Genomic DNA, 19990 nt, shown 5'->3' with positions numbered 1-19990 from the left:
TCCCCATGAACACGAGGAAACGACTCCTCTACTGAAAGCTCACATCTCTCAGATTCCACAGCTGGAAGTTTCATCTCGCTACGACCAAGATTCACCGAACCAGAGGCAGAAGAAGGCCCGATTTATGCTTTACGTTTGTAAAAGTCAGAAAACATGTCTTACCTTTGCTGTCTTGCATAAATTAAAACCGCATTTATTAAAAAAATAATAATAAATAAAAAGTTTCTCATTGTCTTTTGGGAACAGTTTCCCGTCCAAAAACCACGATGTTCTGCCAGCATGGGTTTTGACAGACAAAGAGAAACATCGGTTCTTCTTCTTCTTTCTTAAGTTCCAGACAGAAAACGTCTCTTCATGTTAATTAGACGAACTGCTGCAGCAGGGAAGGGAGACATGGACGCCATGTTTCTGTCATCAAAGCCAGTGGCCAGCAAAGAAAAAAAAACAAAGCAAAACAAACAAAAAAACAACAACCACCGATTTAAAAAATTAACAGCATTAATTAAGCGTTGAGTTAACACGCAATTAACGCGTTAACGTGCCCAGCACTAATATCTGTGTTTTTATTTTGGCAGTTTCGGTCCTCCATAGCTCATCGGTCAATGTTGGGTAATATTGTTATAATTTTATGTGAAAAACATAAACTTTCTCTGTACACAGACTCTCAAATCTGACTCTTTGGGGCTCTTTTTATCTGTTGTATATTGTTGCTAAGTGATATATTTGGTTTTTTGGATGGATCTTGTGGAGCATTGACATTTGTTTGTGATTTTAGCCTCATTTCACTGTTTTGTAACATCTAGCAAGTAAATAAAAATAATTAAACGATTAATTGATAATAAGTGTTACATGCAACTATATATTTTACACAACTATGACAATCCGTCTAAAACAGATCATTAGTAGTATTTAAAACAATTCAGTCTGCATGGATGACCTTTACTTCATGTATGAAGTGAAATGCTGATTTCGATCTTGTTTAAATCCCCTCTGATGCTCTGTTATCTGATTATTTTTTTGAGATTGCCGTTTTTAATAGAAATGCTTTAACTCTCATGCAGGTCTCATACAGTAAACTGTTGCTAAGTCAGTAATCTGATATAAAACATTGTAAAATAACCCTAAGTCACTTCAGTTAAGATATCATTTGTTTGGTTTGTGTAAAGATCTTTTCTTTTTGTAAAAGACTGTTTCTCTAAACCAATTAACCTAATCACTTGTAAATCCTTCTAGTCAAGTGGCTTATTAGAAGAAATCACAGATGTTAAGTGACATAAACAACCATTGTCTATTGGTCTTTGGACTTCTGGAAAAACATGCTACAGTGAGCAAACTAGCAGCTCATTTGTAGCAGCAATTTCATTTAGCAAATTTCTTTCAACTGTATGGGTCATTGAATCCCTCTTTTCTCACACATTCATTGACCCGTATGGAAGGACCTGCGCATCTACAAGGGATGTCTGTTGATCCCGTACTGTCGTTGGTCACACCCTCCCCTCCCACAAGGGGGAAGGTCCCCACCCAGCCTCCTGTTCATCTCACCCCCCAGCTGGTTCCCTCCTTTTCAGTAGCCAAAGAGCTCTCCTAGCCTTAGTAGGATGGCTAATCTAGGTGGCGGGAGGCTTCCCTCCTGCTAGCATACACAGGAGAGGGTAACCCTAATTGCTTATGTCACAAAGCTCTCTGACCCAGATAAGCCTTCACTCCACAAAGCTGTTGAGATAAAACCCACTTTACCTCACCAAACCTGCACGTCCTGATTCACCACCCCCTCCTAACACTTCTGCACCTTCTGCCACATTATTAACACCCTGAGCAGGGGAAGAAGAAAATTAGCATCATGCTTAGACAGAATTTGGTGTCTTTGTATAAAATGGTAACTGCAAAAAATAAAAAAAATTAAAAACACTATTACATAAAAGGACACATATTCCTTTTATGCATGTATAATCTTCCTCACCATGATGATAATAATAGTAAAGATGGGCTATTCTATGTGAGAAAAAACTGATTTTGTAGGGAACAATAAGATAAATTAGAAGTTAAAACAACGCGAGTGGATAAGATAGATGATGTTTTGATGTGCTCAAGAAAGCTGATCTAAAGCTGACGCAGAGTTGCGTGCTACTAGCTCTCGTGTGCTCAGGCACATTACTGAGCTGGGTAATGTAGGCTTAGCCACAAAATGCAACAGCAGCTTGGATAGTTGTCAAGTGGAGAATGTCACACATGCTTTACTGTGCCAACAGATGGCCGGTTCACGGATGAAGTTATCCCAAGACGTACTGGTGTTTCCTGCATCTCATTAGTTGCTCTTGAACTATACATGTTTTGTTGGTGTTCTATGAGTGATTTGCCTCTTATCAAACTGAAGCTTTACTGGGAACTCCTCAAAGTCCACTTTAATACAGATCTTAATTACTAAGTAGGAGCTTTTAATTGGATACTGGAGCCGCTCACCTTGTAAGCAATCATCACATTTGTACAGGGATACCTTTAAAACCCAGTCTTAAGCCATGTTACACCACAGGTCAATGCCCTATCAACTGTTCAGTGAACAAATTTAGGACTGAAATCCAAGTCAGAAAAAGCAGATGGAAAAGGGACAGTATGGAAAAGTCAGTTAAAACCTGAGATTCTTACATGTACTTTGGCTTTTCACTGCAGACAGTTTGAACCAAAGAAATTTCATTGTTTATTTCATCAGGTTTTTTTTTTTTTGTTTTTTTTGTTTTTTTGCAGACACCTCTTAAAGTGTGCAATAGTACAAAGTCATTGCATGAGTGGTTTCAAAACTCTGGTAGGGAAAGGATGTTCTTGTTGCCAAATACAATTAAAGGATTCCTGTTTTTTGTTATCCCTAAACTACCTCCTTCCAAACCATTTTTTTTTAATATGTTGCAGGCCTAAAATAGAAATATCATCAATTCCTGATCCAGAGCTGACAATTAAATGCTCTTTGAGGTTTAACAGACATCCAGTCTTTATGTTATATTATTTGTTATACGATATGAAAACAATATGAAACACTTTATTTTCCCCACAGGGAGATTTGAGCTGGACTCAAGTGCTGTTACATTAGCTGCCTTGACAACATCCCTACACCACGCAAAACAATAACATATCACTGTAATCTACAAATGACCATCAGCCACAAGCAGTAATCATAAATATATCACACCATATCTATTTGGGGTAAAAATGAAAAGAAAATAAAAAAATAAAATACAACAAGCTGCTTTTGCATGACCACCATAACCCCAAAAGAGGTATTGCACAATCCATGTGGCAATAAAAGACACTATTTGAAATTGTTTTGAATTAAGATAGAAATGGGGACAGATAAATTTTTCAAAACAGTTCTCTGCCCTTTGGAACTGGATGCCTTCTACCAGACAGTAATATCTTATATTCAGAGTAAAGGATGTGTGATGATTCTGATTAAACTCTCTGTGCTTGTCTGAGTACAGACTGCTCATGGATGGATTGAAAAGAAAGGTTTCCATCCTCCAGTCCTGTTAGCAAAACAGTGCAGTCACAGGTTGTTCACCTCCTACAACAATGACCGAGTCCCAGTGATAAACATACACCACGCTGTCCGGTCCGCTTGGCTGTTTACATCCCACTCTTCAGTCTATAATTGTAACAATCATTCATTTTTCCATCTTAAACCAGACTTTGCCATTTACAACCAGGAAATAAAAATCTAGTCTCTATTATTTGTATTAATAAACCATTTCAAAAAGGTTGTTGAAAATTTGGATGTCAGTGGAAGCCAGCAAATTTAAGATATTAATATTCATTCATTCATTCATTATCTGTACCGCTTTGTGCATTAAGGGTCGCGGGGAGCTGGAACCCAACCCAGCATTTAACCGGTGAGAGGCAGGGTACAGGTACTGGACAGGTCCTTAATATTCTTTAAAATGTGCCTATTCAGTATTAATTTATCACAAAGTGGTTAAAAACGGACCAATCAGCTTACTTCTCACAGCTGACAGCCTATAACAACCATATTTCTTGAATACTGTTTAAGGTAATAAATAGTGGTATTAATGGACGGTTCCTTTCCTGACATCTTTAAAATGGATGTTTTTCAGCTGCTGGTAATTTTGAACTCTTATCTGTGGGTGACTACAGACCAGTCTCCAAACTGTCTATTTTATCTCATGTTCTGGAGAAAATCAGAACAGTGTTCACTTATAGAGCACTTCCACGTACAGAGAAAGTAATTGTTAAGGTGACCAATGACCTAATGCTGAGTGCAGATAGAAGAGACTGTTAGACTTTAGCTCTTTCTTTTCTTTTTTAATTCTTCTTAGATTGAACTTCTGGCCTAAAAACAGTCAATCAAAAGACTGTCCGACATATAATATTCCAGTTAGCGATAACTAGCTTTTACTAGGTAGATTTCTCTTTCTCAAACAAAACATTTTCTGTCACCCTGAATAACTTTACCCCCTAAATGGCTCAGGTGATTTGTGGTCTACCACAGAGGTCAATCCCCGCCCTTCTTCTCTTTATTTATATGCTACAAATTTTAGCCATGTGGTGGAGAAATATTGTTCACAGCTGCATAACAGATCACTGTGACCAATATTTCTGCACTTTTCCTGAATTCTTTTTAAAACTTATCCTGTGTTTTGTACCAACATGTCTGCTCTAGAGGCTCTCTAGTCATCTCTGTTTGTGCAGCAGCTGCTGCTTCTCTCTCCTCTCATGTTGTTCTGTGAATCATGATGGCGGTCTGTGATCAGCTGATCGGCTTCTCTCTCGTTGCATTTGTTTATCATTCAGCTGAGAAGGAGAAATCTAGCTGTTCATGGTTCATACCAACACATATTTACCCGAAAATATTGTTTTTGGCAGGACCTTTTCTAACACAGTAGCTAGCTGGTGGTAGAACGGGTTTATACTTCAGTTAAGCAGGTGCGGGCCTAGAAAACGTTTGATGGGAGGCCAGGCAGGAGCAATGCCCAGGAAAAGGGGGCACAAATGACACCTTTTTTTAGGTCTAGATTTTATTCATTATTGAACTGATTATTACAATTAGTGATCATCTAATGTAAAAAAGTGAAGAAAAAGAAACAGCCAATTATTTATTTTATCAACAGTTGTTTGCTTCGGGTGATGCTGCTGTAGGACTTTTATCACTGCTGCACACACTCACACTTCAATGATAAAAGGAAAAATGTGTTTTTAGCCATATATATATATATATATATATATATATACACACTGACATGTGATTTTATTTTCTTGGAATAAAAGTGCTTTGGTTCTTATAGTCCACTCTTCACATCATCTATTTATTATTTTAGAAATACTTCTGTAGCTATTATTGACATAACTTATTACAAATCCTTTTGGCGAAGTTAATTGATTGGATTTGTCCATTTCTAAGTGCTTAAAAATCCTTCTGTTGACTGTTAATGTGCTTCAGTAGCTGTCATGATTAACTGCTATGGTTAACTATATCTTGCATAGAATGAATCAAAGTTTTAAGTCAAATAAAAATTGTCCAGGTTTTATTCAAATTCCAACAACACAAATCAGGCCGATAGATATCAAATAAAATAAATAAATACAAAAAACAATGTGTTTGTGAGTAACTGATGACACAATAAATAGACTAGCACATCGTAATCACATTAGGTCATTTGTTGAAAAGGATCCAACTTCAAAAATACTGCATAAATGAGTGTATAGTGGTTCAAATTGTGTGCCACCTTTTTCTGCTTAAGCTTGTTAAAAATAGTTCAAACAATTCTTGTTTAAGAAAATATTTTCACAATACATATATCATACATACAAAGAATGAAGAAGAAAAAATATTTAACTTTCAAAAATCAACAGATACATAACACTAACAACAAAAACTAATCAGAAAGGTCTTTTTTGTTTATGCGTACACTGCAGTACATAGACAGGAAGAACGGTGGTCAAGGTTTAAATATCTAAGCATGTGTTGTAGAATTACAGAATCAAGTCAAGATAAAAAAGAGCTATTTTTAAATAGTGGTGTTAGAAGAACTGTTTCCACAGCTATCATTTTGACAACTCAGGCTGCTTTTGCTTGTGGTTTACTATGTATTGTATTTGTCTCTAACCATGCTACATTTTTGCCTGTAGCTGCCTGTGTCCATAGTGCATTTCCAGAAGTAAAAAAACAAACCCTAAAATCAAGCCAGGCAATACACAGGACCAGCAGTGTTCGATTCTTAGTGTTATAATACAGTCTTTTTCCAGTGTTGGCACAAAGTAAGTGTTGTAAATTGTGTTATGTAAAGTTGGCTCTCATGAGACAAATGTTTTCAGTCTGTATGTGCCATGAACAAGCACTCATGGGGGCTGGACATTTTTGAAGGCATCCTTTGGAGCACTAAACACTGACGTTGTATCTTCTCTATTCTTAACTATTCTCTGAATGCTAGGATTCCAAGTATATTTAAACTATGTGGTTGACCCTAAGGTTACTATTGCCATCTGGTGGTCAGATAACACATGAAAGGAAGAGGCTTTAGGTACTGTTGCTATTCTGAAATCAGTAACTCTTTGATCGTCCTTTAAAAAGTTAAAAGGTTAACTATTGAAATTTGGGGCTTTTTCTTTGAATATATCCAGACATGCTCTTGCAGTCGGATTCTTGTATCTATTTTAGTAGCGCGATGAGTTTAAAATTAATTTAAAATAGAAAATTTTCCTCAAATATTATATGAACTAGATCTCATATACAATCCAGCATCTGAATGTGCAATTGAATCAAAACATTGGAAACTTGTGATTTACTGACCAATTTCCACCATTCTTGAAGGATCATTTCTCTCTTTCAGGCATAACTAGTTCCCAGAAATTACTCCATCTGTGGCATCAACAGAAAACTAGGACATTTATGTGCTGACATTGAAAGTTGGATAGAGAGAGCGCTTTACTGGAGATTGAGACAAAACAGGAAACAAGGTCTCCATCTTTGTTCAACATCGGCGGGTGGAAGATGGGTATTTGGTTTTCAGGCCTTCTTTGAAGCTGCGAAACAGAACTCGGTTGCGCTTGTTCTCCTCATCTTTTCTGGCGTGGAACTCCCCTTGAATCTTGAATCCTCGGTGCACGACGAAGGCAGAGCTCAGCACAGAGAACTTGTATCCGGCCACATGGAGCTCACAGGCCTGGAGGCAGACGAAAGCAACAGTAGGACAAAGCAGACATGGAAGTGATGAGGATGATAAAGAGAGATAAAACAGACAGATGTGACAGTAAAGGTGACAACATTGTATTAATAGCCAACTTAAAAGGAAAGCTACTGCAAAAAATTGATCTAATGTGGTCTCAAAAGCCGTCAATAAGGGTCAAGTTGTAGAATTTACATATACTGTTAACAAATAGTGAAAAACAACTTTTTACACTTTAATGTTCAACTCTTACTAACCTGACTAATTCGATTAAAACCATACTGCTTGAAGTTCTCATCATAGAGGGGCACAGTGCGAGGCCCGATGTAGAAAGGCTCCCAGGGGTCCATCCAGGTGAGTGTGTAAGCAATCTCCAGAGTGCCTGTCCTTCTAACGTGGCTATTAACCCACTGGGAGTAGTTGGTGGGGGCTTGGCAGCGAGGACACAGCTCTTCATAAAATGGCCGGACTTCACCAACCTGGTAGAGTTGAACCAACTCTGCCTTGGTGGCAGGAATCTTCCTAGCGTGGCGGATCTCAAAAGCTGGCAGTACAAACACCTCATCATTTGCTGGCTCTCGCCTCATGACCATGGCCAAGAACTGCTGCTGCAGATCTGCACTTGGCATCATGTCAATGTCAATGACCAGGATGTAGGAGGCATCTGTGCCCCCTCGAGCAACATTACGAAGGAGGTTGTTGGGGTAGGAGACATTTCCATTGATGACGTAGTTCTTGTATTTATCCCTGTGGGTCTCCAGTCTGGAGAACACAGAAGCACAGTCCTCAAGCCCTGCAAAATGTTCACGGTCCTGTTCAGGAAAACTGGCCATCTCTCCTGACTGGCAGACCAAGTGGAAATCCACCAGTGCTTGAATCTGAGGGCAGAAGAAGCTGAGTGCATAGACCAGGGCAGTGGCAAACTTGACATCTTCCCCGTGTGCAAATATGGCCACAGAGAGGGGAGATTGCCATCTTTCCAATAAAGATTCCAGGTGGTGCAGGTTGTTGATAGTTGTATGAGTGGCCAAAGCTACGATATTAGCATTTGGGTTGGAGCCTGGCATCTGATTTGAGGTGAAATCACTTTTAATCAAGTGCTTGTACACTCTGTACTGCCCACTGTTGTCGAAGATCCCACCTGAAGACAACGAGTATTTTAGATGTCCCTTCCTCGTGTTTTTCTCGTGGTGTGCATTTTTCTTACCTGCAGAGCCTCCAAAGAGCTCAGAGTACCGATACCGCTGCTGCTTTCCGTGAAACTTAGACAGGAAGGACAGGTATATGAGCTGCAGGAGCGCCACTATTAGCAGAGCACTCAGCACCACTTTGAAGACGGAACATTTCTTGGAGAGATGCATTCCAGACAAAGAACAATGTGACTTATCACAAAGCAGGTCCAAACACCGGAGCTGGGCTGTTTTATTTGTGTCCAAGCATCCCAGCTAACGTTACCTACATTGCAGCCACTATGCTAACACTAGCTGGAAAGGGAATGAACACTTGATTGCACGTTCCGGTAGTTGAAAGCTGCAAAGCTGGTCATCAGAAGATTCAAAACCGCACAAATAAGCGACCGACAGCTCGAGGTTCTGTGTGATCTCCATTAAATCACATCACAGTTGTTATCAGTCGGTTCTGCTGCTGAAGCGACAGCGGCGCATGTTGATGTGTAAAAACCGTAATATCTAAGCTAGCAGCGCCCCTCAATTTACTGCTGTAGCGCTGCTAGCTTAGGTTGAGCTAACAATCACAGTATTTTATATTCCCAATATGGACACGATTACAATCAGGAGGCGTTATCGTCATTGCGTCAGTATGTCTCAAAATATAGAAATGACAGTAGACATCGTCATTTTCAGCTATAAAGACAGATTTAGTGACGTAATGGTTTTATGGGGACGAGGTGGCCGAGTGGTTAAGGCGATGGACTGCTAATCCATTGTGCTCTGCACGCGTGGGTTCGAATCCCATCCTCGTCGAAAATTATTTTTCCTCATAACAAATCCTACAGAAATAATCTCATCTCAAACGTGCTAGTTTCGGGATCCCAAACTCTGGTCTTCGAGTTCTTCTCTTCAGGTTTTTATGTGATTAAATGGAACACATCTTATTCACAATAAATGGATCTAACAGCTTGTTTTAAGTTCTGAACAATGACCCATGAATTTGATCAGCAATATATTTCAGCATGAAAACAAGAAATCTTGCTCTGAAATCGAACAGTTATGTTCTTGATTAAAGATAGGGAAATACCCCCATACGAAACCCTGCAGGATAATGCCTCAAGACGTCTGGAGTTTGTGATTCCTGCATAAAAACCTTAAAGACCAGGATTTGAGAGCCCTGTGCTACATCAGTTTGCAGGGCACATTTGGCACTTTTTTAGGGGCACTGCCTACATGTTTCGCTGTGTTGCTCAGTCCACAGAAGCATTATCGTTACAAGTTATACCTTGTTGTAAAGGCGACTAATCAGGTTTTTTTTTTTAAGTATAATAAAACACCATCTGTTATAATAAAAGAAGAGAAACAAACACAAATTTCCTTACTTTTTGTACTAAGTTTAGATGGAGTTAAAACATTTTCCAGTAAATTGTGCATCAAGCTTATCAGTAGTATGCAGGTTCAGAACTCTGATTTACTGAATCAGATTAACATTACTAATGACTGATTCAAATAAAAACATTACATTTTTCTATTTGTGAAACTGAAAATGTAATGAGAAATAACAAGAAAAATATTCTTGTTAATTTTGTCAACATTTCTTAGCTGTGCTTGTGCAATCTGGTGGGGAATTTTATTTAATAAAACATTGTGGAAGCTGTTTTGTGTATCAGTGCATGTAATACAACACCTAAAGTGGTCAGATGCACAAAATGAAGTAAATATTGTAATATAGTGAACTGTCAAGTGTCATGGACAAACTATTGTAAAAGGTATACAAGGCAGGAAAAAAAGAAAAGTATCTCACTACTTTATCATCCACCAGTGAAGACCCAACAAAATTGTGAGGGTTTGTTACAGGGTTGGCTCTTCTAGTTCAATGTGAAATTAACATTCTCACTAAACTGAATGGCAAATATACAGCAAAGACAGAAAAATGATTTTAAACACTTAACAGAGCAGAATTGGGACATTTTTTTATTTCATGGCCCTTAACAGAAACACAATTTTCTTTACTACATACACATAAACCGTGGTGACCGTGCAGATCGTTTTCCTGGGAGGCATTTCCTAAGTGGAGCTACGCATGCATTCCAATGTGTCCCAAATAGATCAAAACAAAAAGTTTGCTGTTTTCAACGACCGTTTGAGGCACTTACACTCTTATCATACATCACAGTATTTGCTTTAATTACATCAACCTCATATTCAGGGACATCCGTAAGAGTGCAAATAAAAATCCACAGCTGCTCTCTGCATGGCTCACATCAAAAATCTCTGAATGGTAAAACTTACTCGAACGGAGGTTATGTAACCATCAGATTTTTATTTATAATCTCTTGTTCATGTACGTTAAGATGTCTACAGGACACGTTCTGCCTTGGCAAGGATGATCAACTTAAAACTAGTGTAGGGCCCTCTCCTCCCCTCTTTTTAAGTTGTTAGGTCAAAATCTTAAGTCTCTCGACCCTCTGCAGTTTGCCTACCGGCCACATGTGGGGGTGGATGATGCTGTCATCTATCTGCTGCAGCGAGCTCACTCGCACCTGGATGGTAGTGGAGGTATTGTGAGAGTCACATTCTTTGACTTCTCCAGTGCCTTCAACACCATCCAGCCTTCTTTACTGAGTGGGAAGCTGCGGCTGATGGGTGTCGGCGGGTCCTCTGTCTCCTGGATCGCTGATTACCTGACAGACAGGCCGCAGTTCGTCCGGCTGGGCGGTGTCCTGTCTGATGTGGTGATGAGTGATGTAGGAGCCCCGCAGGGCACTGTGCTCTCTCCATTCCTGTTCACCTTATACACCACAGACTTTCAGTACAACTCAGAGTCATGTCACCTTCAGAAATATTCTGACGACTCTGCAGTTGTTGGGTGTATAAGTGGTGGACGGGAGGAGGAGTACAGGGGGCTGGTGGACGGATTTGTGGAGTGGGCGGGTAAGAATCACCTGCTGCTTAATGTGGACAAGACCAAAGAGATGGTGTTAGACTTCAGGAAGAAAGGATCAGCTCCACAGCCCCTCTGCATCCTGGGTAGTGATGTGGACACGGTTGAGGAATATAAATACCTGGGAGTGACTATTGATAACAGACTGAGCTGGAAGACCAACAGCACAGCTGTGTACAAGAAGGCCTGCAGCAGACTCTACTTCCTGAGGAAGCTGCGGTCGTTCAACGTGTGCAGCAAGATGCTGGAAATCTTTTACCAGTCTGTTGTGGCCGGTGCCCTGTTCTCATCTGTGGTCTGCTGGGGGGGCAGCATTGCAGCCAGTGACACCAACAGACTGAACAAACTGATCAGGAAGGCTGGCTCTGTCATTGGCTGCAGACAGGACACTTTAGAAGCAGTGGTGGAGAGGAGGACACTGAACAAACTGTTATCTATCTTGGATAACCCGGACCACCCTCTCCACCCTGTGCTGGACAGACAGCGGAGCTCCTTTTCCAAAAGGCTCAGACAGCTTCGCTGCCTCAAGGACCGCTTTAGGAAATCTTTCCTGCCACACGCAATAAGACTGTTTAACTCATCATCATGGTCTCAGAGATAACAATATGAGTGACTGTTGTAACTGGTGAATTTTTGCACTGACTGGATCAACCTTGCACAGTTAAACTCCTCATCTTCACTACTAATCATTGCACTGGACTATATTATTCGCTGGCTATTCTCACTCTTACTGTGTATAGCTAAATATCTCCTTGTATAAGTCTTGTAAATATTGAAATTTTTATACTGTTTTTCATTTTTTGCTACCTTAAGAAGCACAACTGCTAAATGACTGTATTGCTGCAACACCTAAATTTCCCAGCTTGGGATAAATAAAGTACTTCTATCTATCTATCTATCTATCTATCTTTACCAAATGCTCAGGTGTTTGCATGTAAAATAGTCAAATTTTTATTCAACAGCTCTGGGCAATTAGATCATTTATATGTTCTTGTTTGAAATTGTTCTAATCCCAGCATCAATTAATATTGCCATAAGAAAAACATTTTCTGTGTTCAAAGGCAGCACAATTATATTTACTTTGATAGTATGCAAATCACTAACATTTATGCAAAAATTCAAGTGTTTGAAGCAGTTGTATGTATGACAGTATTTCTGGAAAAAAAAAAAACTTTAATTCAAATGCAAGATAAAACTGCATTAATTTGGATACAAACTAGCATTCACAATCCAAGCAGAGCACTTTATACACTGTTTGAGTCTGCAAGCAACCAAGTCCTTTACATTTAACAGAAAATTTAGTATTTGCCTAATCAAAAGTCATCCTGTGTGGAGTTAGGATATTTCCACCTGAACAATCTGACTCAATCTGGGTTTTTGTTGCTCCACAAATCAAAGGGCCCTACTGCAAATGTCCATCCTTACAAATTATGACACCAAAACTCCAGCTCCACTTTTAGATCCACCTCCTTCGCTGTCTCTGGAGGACGCTGCTGATTGGCCCTGCGTCTCCCCTTCACCCTCTCCCACCAGCCGAATGTTGTAGCGCTCTCTATACTCTGTGAGTTCCCGTCCTTTCGTCTGCATCTGTGTGTTGATGGTGTCGATTATTTTGGAGATCTGTCAGGAAATGGAAAGACAAAAAATAAGACATTTTCCTTGGTTAAATCTGTTAATGATCTTTCAAAATTACAGCCTTTTAAACACTAATACAATTAATTTCATTTGACCTTTATTTTACCAGACAGATGCTTGAGATCCAATTATCCCTTACAAGCACGGCCTGGCCAACATTGAACACTACTTTTTAAAATAATATACTAATATAATATATACTTTCAGGAAGGTGGTATTGTGGGAAATGTGGTTTTGATGTAGCCATTTTGGGAAGTAGAATACAGCTTTAAAGTGTTTCCATCCTTTTTGTCATTGCAGGGTGGTAACGATAACAGCAATGAGCTACAGGTAAGTCTAAGGTGAGGTACACTGTTGACTGGTCACCACTACATCACAGTGCTTACACCATAGAGGGTGACACGGGAGTGCATTATTACTCCTGTCCCATCCCACTCCCACAGAAAAAAATCCTGTCCCGTTCCAATCCCGATAAAATTACTCCCGATCCCATCCCGCTCCCATTTAGAATGAGTCCCGCTCACATTTTTTTAAATTTATTTAGTCTTTAGGCAATACATTGAATTTGATTAAATGTTCTCACCCTTCTTTTCTTCTTCTTCAACAATAAAACAGTACATGGTTCACACCATGTCTACCAAAGTTAAATAAACCCAAACAGGACATATAAAGTTGTATTTCACTCATTTCTAAATGTCATTAACTAAACATGTTTTACAAGTGGCATACAGTGTGTTAAAAACCGTCACACTTTACTCTAGTGAAGTTCATTAATACATCTGCCTTTTCTAACCAGTTCTGCCAAACTAATGGACACGTCATTACTTCTAACTTTGCGTTGTAAATCATTTTTTGCCATATTGGTTTCTCCGCGGGTGTTTGCTAACTCCATTCCTTTTCTTATTTCAATTCCAGCAGGGAAGCAGCGGCCGGAAAACAGTGTTGGCTTCTGGGTAGTGTAGTTCTTTTTTTATACTTTGTTACAGTGTAGGTTTATTGAACAAAAACTACAATATGTTGGCGGCTGTCATTTTTTTTTTTTTTTTCGTTATGTTCCTGCTCCCATTAACTTTTTATCCTGTACTGTCCCAATCACGTGATTAATAGTAACATTGACTCCCATCCTGTGGGAATCCCGCGGGAATCATGGGATTCCTGACAAAATGTCGGCCTCTATTACACAGAGAGTCAACCATGCATGCACACTCTGTCATTCTTACAGGCTGTTCAGTCACCAACCTGGCATACATGTTTTTGGACTGTGGGAGGAAGTTGGAGAATCTGTGTCAACACAGGGCAAACATGCAAACTCCACACATGCTCTGAGAAGACAGTGCCAGCCACCACCTCCATAATTACCTGTTCTTTGTTGTTTTCTAAGGCAGGTAGAACTTCTTTTACTGTCCTCTCCACCAACACCCCTCCTACCAGACGGAAGCATTTCCTTGAAGGATCTACTTCCTTCAGTGTTTCAATTACTAAACTGAAAAGAAAAACAACAATGTTAAAAAGATGAAAAACTTAAGATTCGTCTAATCATGTCATTCTGAAAGCTAGTCAAGTCTTTTTGAAAATTTAATTTCCAAAAGCTTGTGGAATATTTGTGACTAAGAACAAACTCTTTTATACTGACTTTAACATTAAGGTGAATGTAAACTGTTTATTGTTAAATACCCACCCCACTCTCCTTTGTGGATCAAAACTCCACAGAGGAGGGGACATCAGCCACCTACCTGTGCTCATTGATATCCATTTCCAGCTCTGCAGCTTTAGAGGCCATATTACGCTGTTCCTGACGCATCCTCTGAAATGTTGCCACCACCTGCCACACACAAAGCATCAGTTAGCATCAGCATAAAAATGATCCACTTTTGTTCACAGCCATCCCTGTAAAAATTGCCCTGAAATTATTATTATTTTTCCCACTACAGTTTGGTAAAATCTTATCCGTAGATTAAAATGAAAACATTGGTTATTTGTTGCCTCGTTTAGTTATGACTGAATCCATGAGTATAATTTTGCAATAATTTTGCAAGACGCAGTATTTGTCTGTGAAATTATGACTGCTACTAATCAATAAGATCTTAACTGTTTAATTTCTCTTCATGTGAGTAATAAGTTTAGGTGGTACTCAGTGACAAAAATAGCCTCTCGCTGTGTCAGACCCATTCACCAAACCACAACACCTACTTTCAGGGATGTGCACATTTAAACGTGTCTTTACACCGTCTAGCTGTTCGCCAGAAGGACTGACCTGGTACCACCCTCTTTTTAAAAATGCTAAAAAAAATATTTGTAGCTTCTTCCTGACTGCTTTTAGTGTGCACATTGAAGGCGAGGAAACAGACTAATGGGAGGATGACGACGATGGGGAAGCTAACGTTAGCGGTGGCTAGCTAGACGTCAGATTAACCCCTTTTGCTTCAGCTGATACCTCAGAATATCTAGAAAAAATTGTGTACGGATAGATGCAGCCTGTATGGAGGTGAATATACCTGTTCAGCTGAGGGGCCGGACTGTTTACCGCCGGGGGTGTTGCTGGATTTGCTACCCGTGCTGCTACTGTTGGCTGCCATCTTGGAAGGGTGCTTCTAAAAAGGACCCCCCAGCGAAATGTGAAGAGCTGCCCCAAGAGGTTGCCTGTCCGCAAGTGCTGTCTCGTTGGGAGGGAAAAGCCTTTCTAGGCAACTGCCTAGGCTTTTATCTTAGGGATTAGGTATTTTGCAAACACGTTGAGTTTTATTACTTATATTTCATTTATATAAAATACAAAAGAAAAACAGATTTAAAATGTATATATTACAGTATTTTATTAAAACTTTTTTGAATGCCATACAATAACTTTAAAACGTTTTCAGAATGTTAACTTTCCCATTAATTATTTACTATTTTAAAAGTAGTTGATTGTTGTTGTTGTTGTTGTCATATTTCCTAAAGGAACATTTTAGTTTTTAAAAACACCTGTTTTCAACAGTTTCTAAATTACATGCAAAAGTACAACATAACTATTGTGCACCTTCATAAACTCCAAAGCCCTTTTCATCCTTTACTTTGATAAGGATTACACAGTAGGATGTTCAACCTACTAAAAAACATGGATTAACTTTTATTTTATTAGTTGATTATAGTAATTAATTCATTTTTAAATGCAGCTGCTATTTTACTCAAACTCTCCAGCAGGTGGCAGTGGAGTGCCTTATGCTGGTTTCTGGCCACTGGTGCGTAATAGAGAACAACAATAATCCTTCAACCTTCCTGCTTCAGATAACTGAGCTGAACATGAGACTAAACGCAATGTAATATTAACATGGACTAAACAGGGAAGGTAGAGCTGCTTGGGTCCAATGTTCAGGTGTCTTTTGGAATCATCTGTGAGGTATCTGACCTCTCTGCCACCTTTGAGACACAAAATCACATTGCTAAGCAGGTATGTTTGTCACTGGAACAGAGGAAGGTTTTGTTTTTACAGTTAACATCTACTTTTTTGTAACTAAAAATGTATGATAATGGTCAGTAAGTATTTTGTGTCATTTAAATGTTTTTTGTACACAGATAAAGGGATATCTGTATAGCTGTATAACATCAAACAAAAAGTATACAGTTAATATAGAGCAATGTCTTGTGCAGTAAATGACGACCTATTGCTTACTTGGTATTTTTGTGGTCTTTTACATTCTAATTGGTGGATTAAACAACAACCTTCTCTCTGTGCAGGATGTCCAGTTCATCTGCTCCAGTGGCTGCAGTCTGTCAGGTGACAGCTACCCCGGACAAAGAAGCCAACTTCTCTGCCTGCAAACAGCTTGTGGAGAAAGCTAAGGAACAAGGGGCCTGCATGGTCTTCTTACCTGAGGGATTTGACTACATTGGATCCAGTCGAGAGGAGACACTGTCACTGTCGGAGAGCCTAAGAGGAAAGACAATCTCACGATATGCCCAGCTGGCCAGGTTGGCAAATAGATTTCTACTTATGTTCCAAAGAATAATTTTTAAATGTTGTAAAACATGTGATAAACAGTAGCAGTAATTAAACCCCTTGAAAGATGAACATTTTGACAGAAACTAATATATGTACATGGGCAGCTGGTGGTAAGCAGGCCAAATCATTTTTTACTAAGTTCTGATCTATTTCACGAATCCTGGTGGGGTCTAATTAAATTTATAAATGAGATTTAAATTAGCTTGTTTGTTTTTCGGAAAGAAAACTGCACTGTTGACTTATTAAACCAAGAACATGTAAAGAAAGATTAATACTTTCAGTAACAATTGAGGCTGTGGCATCCGCAGGAAAGGCAAGTAATTCAAAAAATGGTTTGTTTAAAAAACCTATGGGCATTATTATATCTCTGTTCCAGACAGTTAGAGATATGGCTGTCTCTTGGAGGATTTCATGAACAAGGACATGAGTGGGAGACTGATCGACGAATATTTAATAGTCATATCATAATTAATGATAAAGGTATGGACAATTGAACATTCTCTGTTTTTCTGTCCCATCGATTCATTAAAGCAATCTGAACTAAATATAGAATTTTTAAAGTCATTTTTTAGACCAGCTTTCTTTTTTTCCACTTGGTAAATGCAAACACACAACACATTGATTTGCTGTTGTTGCATCACTAGGCGACATCGTTTCAGTGTACAGGAAGTCCCATTTGTTTGATGTGGAACTGGCAGAAAAAGGCGTATCCCTCAAAGAGAGTTCATTCACCATCCCCGGACCCTCCCTTGTGTCTCCGGTCCAAACTCCGATAGGCAAGGTGCAATTTCATAATACAGTAACCATCACAAAGCAGGCTGCATATTTATCTTGTTGTCCTGTTAGCACCAAATTTCTCAGAAACTGTTTACTAAAATATTTATCTTAAAATGACAGCATCGATTTTTACTCATTCTGTTATTGTTTTCTGTACAGGTGGGCTTGGGCATCTGCTATGATCTTAGATTCCCCGAGTTATCTCTTTCTCTGCAAAGGAACGGGGCTGAAATCCTGACATACCCCTCAGCTTTCACTGTAGCAACAGGAGCTGCTCACTGGGAGGTGTGTTGATAAGGCAACAGGATAAAAACAATAAAATCTAAATCTGAATCACGATGTGATATTTACACCTGTTCCCAGGTTTTACTCCGTGCAAGGGCAATAGAGACCCAGTGCTTCCTCCTGGCGGCAGCACAAGTTGGCAGGCACCATGAGAAGCGCTCCTCATACGGCCACGCCCTGGCAGTGGACCCCTGGGGCGAAGTGCTCGGCGACTGTGGGGGGGAGGAGCCAGGCATGGTGTTGGTGGAGGTTGACTTGGAGAAAGTCAGAAGAACCAGGAGGAACATGCCAGTCCAACAGCATCGTAGAGAAACTGCTTTCTACCACAGTCTGGACCAAAGCTGACATTAATGCAAAGTTCTTGCTTTGAGTCCAAGAAAGATTTTTTTTCCTTGAATTAATAGCTTGCAGAGAATCCAAACTCATTAAATTCTTGAGTACAAGTGGGCAGGTGATCAATCTTCATGTCTTCCCTTTAAATTTCATGTTGATTATATTTGTAGTGAGTCTGCTGGATCACAAAAAAATGTAAAGATTGATAGGAAAGCAGAAATTAGAAAGACAAATCAGAAATATCAAATTGAGATGAAGGAAGAATTACTGGAAATGTAAGCTATCAAATTAACATGAAGTTCTCCAGCTTGTGATGAAATGCATGTGGGATGGAAGATTGCTGCAGCTGAGAGACTAACCTAAACTTCATTAGTTGAAACTGTGTCATGCTGAAATCACTGTTGTAGATAATCTCATTTTTACAGCCTTTTGCCAACTCTGATTTAATTAAGAAAAATCTACAAAGGCTAATGCCATTGTAAATCTTTCAACGATGTCACCTAATCTGACACTACCACTAGATAACTCTTAAGCCCTGTGTGGCTATATTTATTATATTACATACATCTTGAATAATTTGGGCATTGTCTATCGTACTTTGTGGAATTTTAGGGGGTTTGTCTTTCCGGTGTTGTCCTTTAAGAAAAACAAAAACAAGACATTAAATTTACAGTGTTTCATTGTAATGTTGCTATATGCAAAACCTTTAATCAGCATAGTGTGTATATATATATATATATATATATATATACATATATATATATATATATACATACACACACACACACATAAAGTTCATTTAACTGGTAGAATCCATTTGTTGTAGTTCTTAATGGGCTGTAAGGTAGGGTAAGGGAGGCAGATCCCAGCTGATGGCCAGGTTGTTCACTGTATATTGTTCCTGTGGAGTCAGTTCCCTCTGGCTATCAAGCTACAATAGAGTAAGGCAATGTTACATCATATGTAAAATATTTATAAGTTATAAGTATATAACATAAGGTATGTTATAACATACATACTTATATGGACTATGCTTTTATTGTTAGATACAAAGTAAACACATTTATGATAGCACTAGAATGATAAATTCACATGAATTTAAAAAAATTTGCATCATGACAAACTATAACAATGACTTCAAGGAATACTTACTGCAGACACCACATCAACAACATCTGTGTCAGGGCAATCAGAAAGCTCAAACACAGCATACTCCTCGTTATTTCCAACAATTAGCTGCAACATTGATGGGCTCAGTCCAGTGAAGCAAGGACCTCCATGAATAAAGGAATGTCCTATGGCCAGCTACTCTCAAAAGATCTCTATTAATCAGGGCTCTGGAGATGGATGGGACCTTGTGATCATCTGCACCATTGAACAGAAAAGTTCTGCCAGTGTTCTCTGAGAGTTAAAGAACAAGAGATTTAAAAGCGGAGTTAAGGTATGACAGCAGCATTATCCTGAGGGATTTTTTTCTGTTTTAATCGTAGATGCCATAGCTAATGTTAATGGGAAATATCTACCTCTAATTATGCTTTTCACTGTGTCAAGAGCAGATTTGGGTTAGTCCAAATACCAGATATGAGGGAAGACAATTTTAAGTTCAAGAAAATTTGAGATTTGTGAAACTACAAACCTATACAATGGCTTACGCTAAGAACCAGTGTGTCTTCTGTTGTCAATTTGAGATATTTTGATG

At 39.1% G+C, this 19990-nt stretch overlaps 3 protein-coding genes and 1 non-coding gene across 6 annotated transcripts in view; 2 read left to right on the top strand and 2 right to left on the bottom strand.

The window, feature by feature from the left end:
* The window catches only part of nit1 (nitrilase 1), a 38346-nt gene extending 19439 nt beyond the window's left edge, over positions 1–18907 (top strand). Inside the window, exons 4-9 of one of the 3 annotated variants that reach the window (XM_041985143.1) lie at positions 13218–13258; positions 16632–16865; positions 17273–17376; positions 17541–17677; positions 17833–17958; positions 18037–18907. In XM_041985143.1, the coding sequence (XP_041841077.1) occupies positions 13218–13258; positions 16632–16865; positions 17273–17376; positions 17541–17677; positions 17833–17958; positions 18037–18303 (909 nt within the window). In that variant the 3' untranslated portion in view covers positions 18304–18907. Of the gene's footprint in view, positions 1–13217; positions 13259–16078; positions 16345–16631; positions 16866–17272; positions 17377–17540; positions 17678–17832; positions 17959–18036 lie in introns of those variants that run through there. The other 2 variants (XM_041985144.1, XM_041985142.1) reach the window with 2 other exon arrangements.
* b4gat1 (beta-1,4-glucuronyltransferase 1) lies at positions 5516–8898 on the bottom strand. Its single transcript, XM_041985141.1, has 2 exons — positions 7427–8898; positions 5516–7166 (listed from the first exon to the last, which is right to left on the bottom strand). Exons 1-2 carry the CDS (start codon positions 8528–8530, stop codon positions 6975–6977), a joined length of 1296 nt encoding a protein of 431 aa, XP_041841075.1. The 5' UTR covers positions 8531–8898; the 3' UTR covers positions 5516–6974.
* On the top strand, positions 9070–9151 carry trnas-gcu. The gene has a single exon. It is a non-coding gene; the product is annotated as a tRNA-Ser (tRNA).
* On the bottom strand, positions 12281–15503 carry pfdn2 (prefoldin subunit 2). The gene is made up of 4 exons (XM_041985146.1): positions 15413–15503; positions 14651–14739; positions 14277–14400; positions 12281–12902 (listed from the first exon to the last, which is right to left on the bottom strand). The coding sequence occupies exons 1-4, from the start codon at positions 15491–15493 to the stop codon at positions 12711–12713; spliced, it is 486 nt and encodes a 161-aa protein (XP_041841080.1). The 5' UTR covers positions 15494–15503; the 3' UTR covers positions 12281–12710.
* Positions 18908–19990: the final 1083 nt, after the last annotated feature.

Source organism: Melanotaenia boesemani, chromosome 5, assembly GCF_017639745.1.
Source record: "Melanotaenia boesemani isolate fMelBoe1 chromosome 5, fMelBoe1.pri, whole genome shotgun sequence".
Lineage (NCBI taxonomy): Eukaryota > Metazoa > Chordata > Actinopteri > Atheriniformes > Melanotaeniidae > Melanotaenia > Melanotaenia boesemani.
Note: the sequence above shows the minus strand (reverse complement) of the source record. Positions and strands in the feature narration are given on the sequence as shown.

Excerpts from the sequence above, each read along its gene's own strand:
- b4gat1 (XM_041985141.1), bottom strand. The coding sequence starts at position 8,530 with ATGCATCTCTCCAAGAAATGTTCCGTCTTCAAAGTGGTGCTGAGTGCT. Across the intron at positions 7,167-7,426 it reads GTTTTAATCGAATTAGTCAG|GCCTGTGAGCTCCATGTGGC; the intron begins GTTAGTAAGAGT and ends GTCTGCCTCCAG.
- pfdn2 (XM_041985146.1), bottom strand. The coding sequence starts at position 15,493 with ATGGCAGCCAACAGTAGCAGCACGGGTAGCAAATCCAGCAACACCCCC. Across the intron at positions 14,740-15,412 it reads CCGGCCCCTCAGCTGAACAG|GTGGTGGCAACATTTCAGAG; the intron begins GTATATTCACCT and ends TGTGTGTGGCAG. Across the intron at positions 14,401-14,650 it reads ATGGATATCAATGAGCACAG|TTTAGTAATTGAAACACTGA; the intron begins GTAGGTGGCTGA and ends TTTTCTTTTCAG.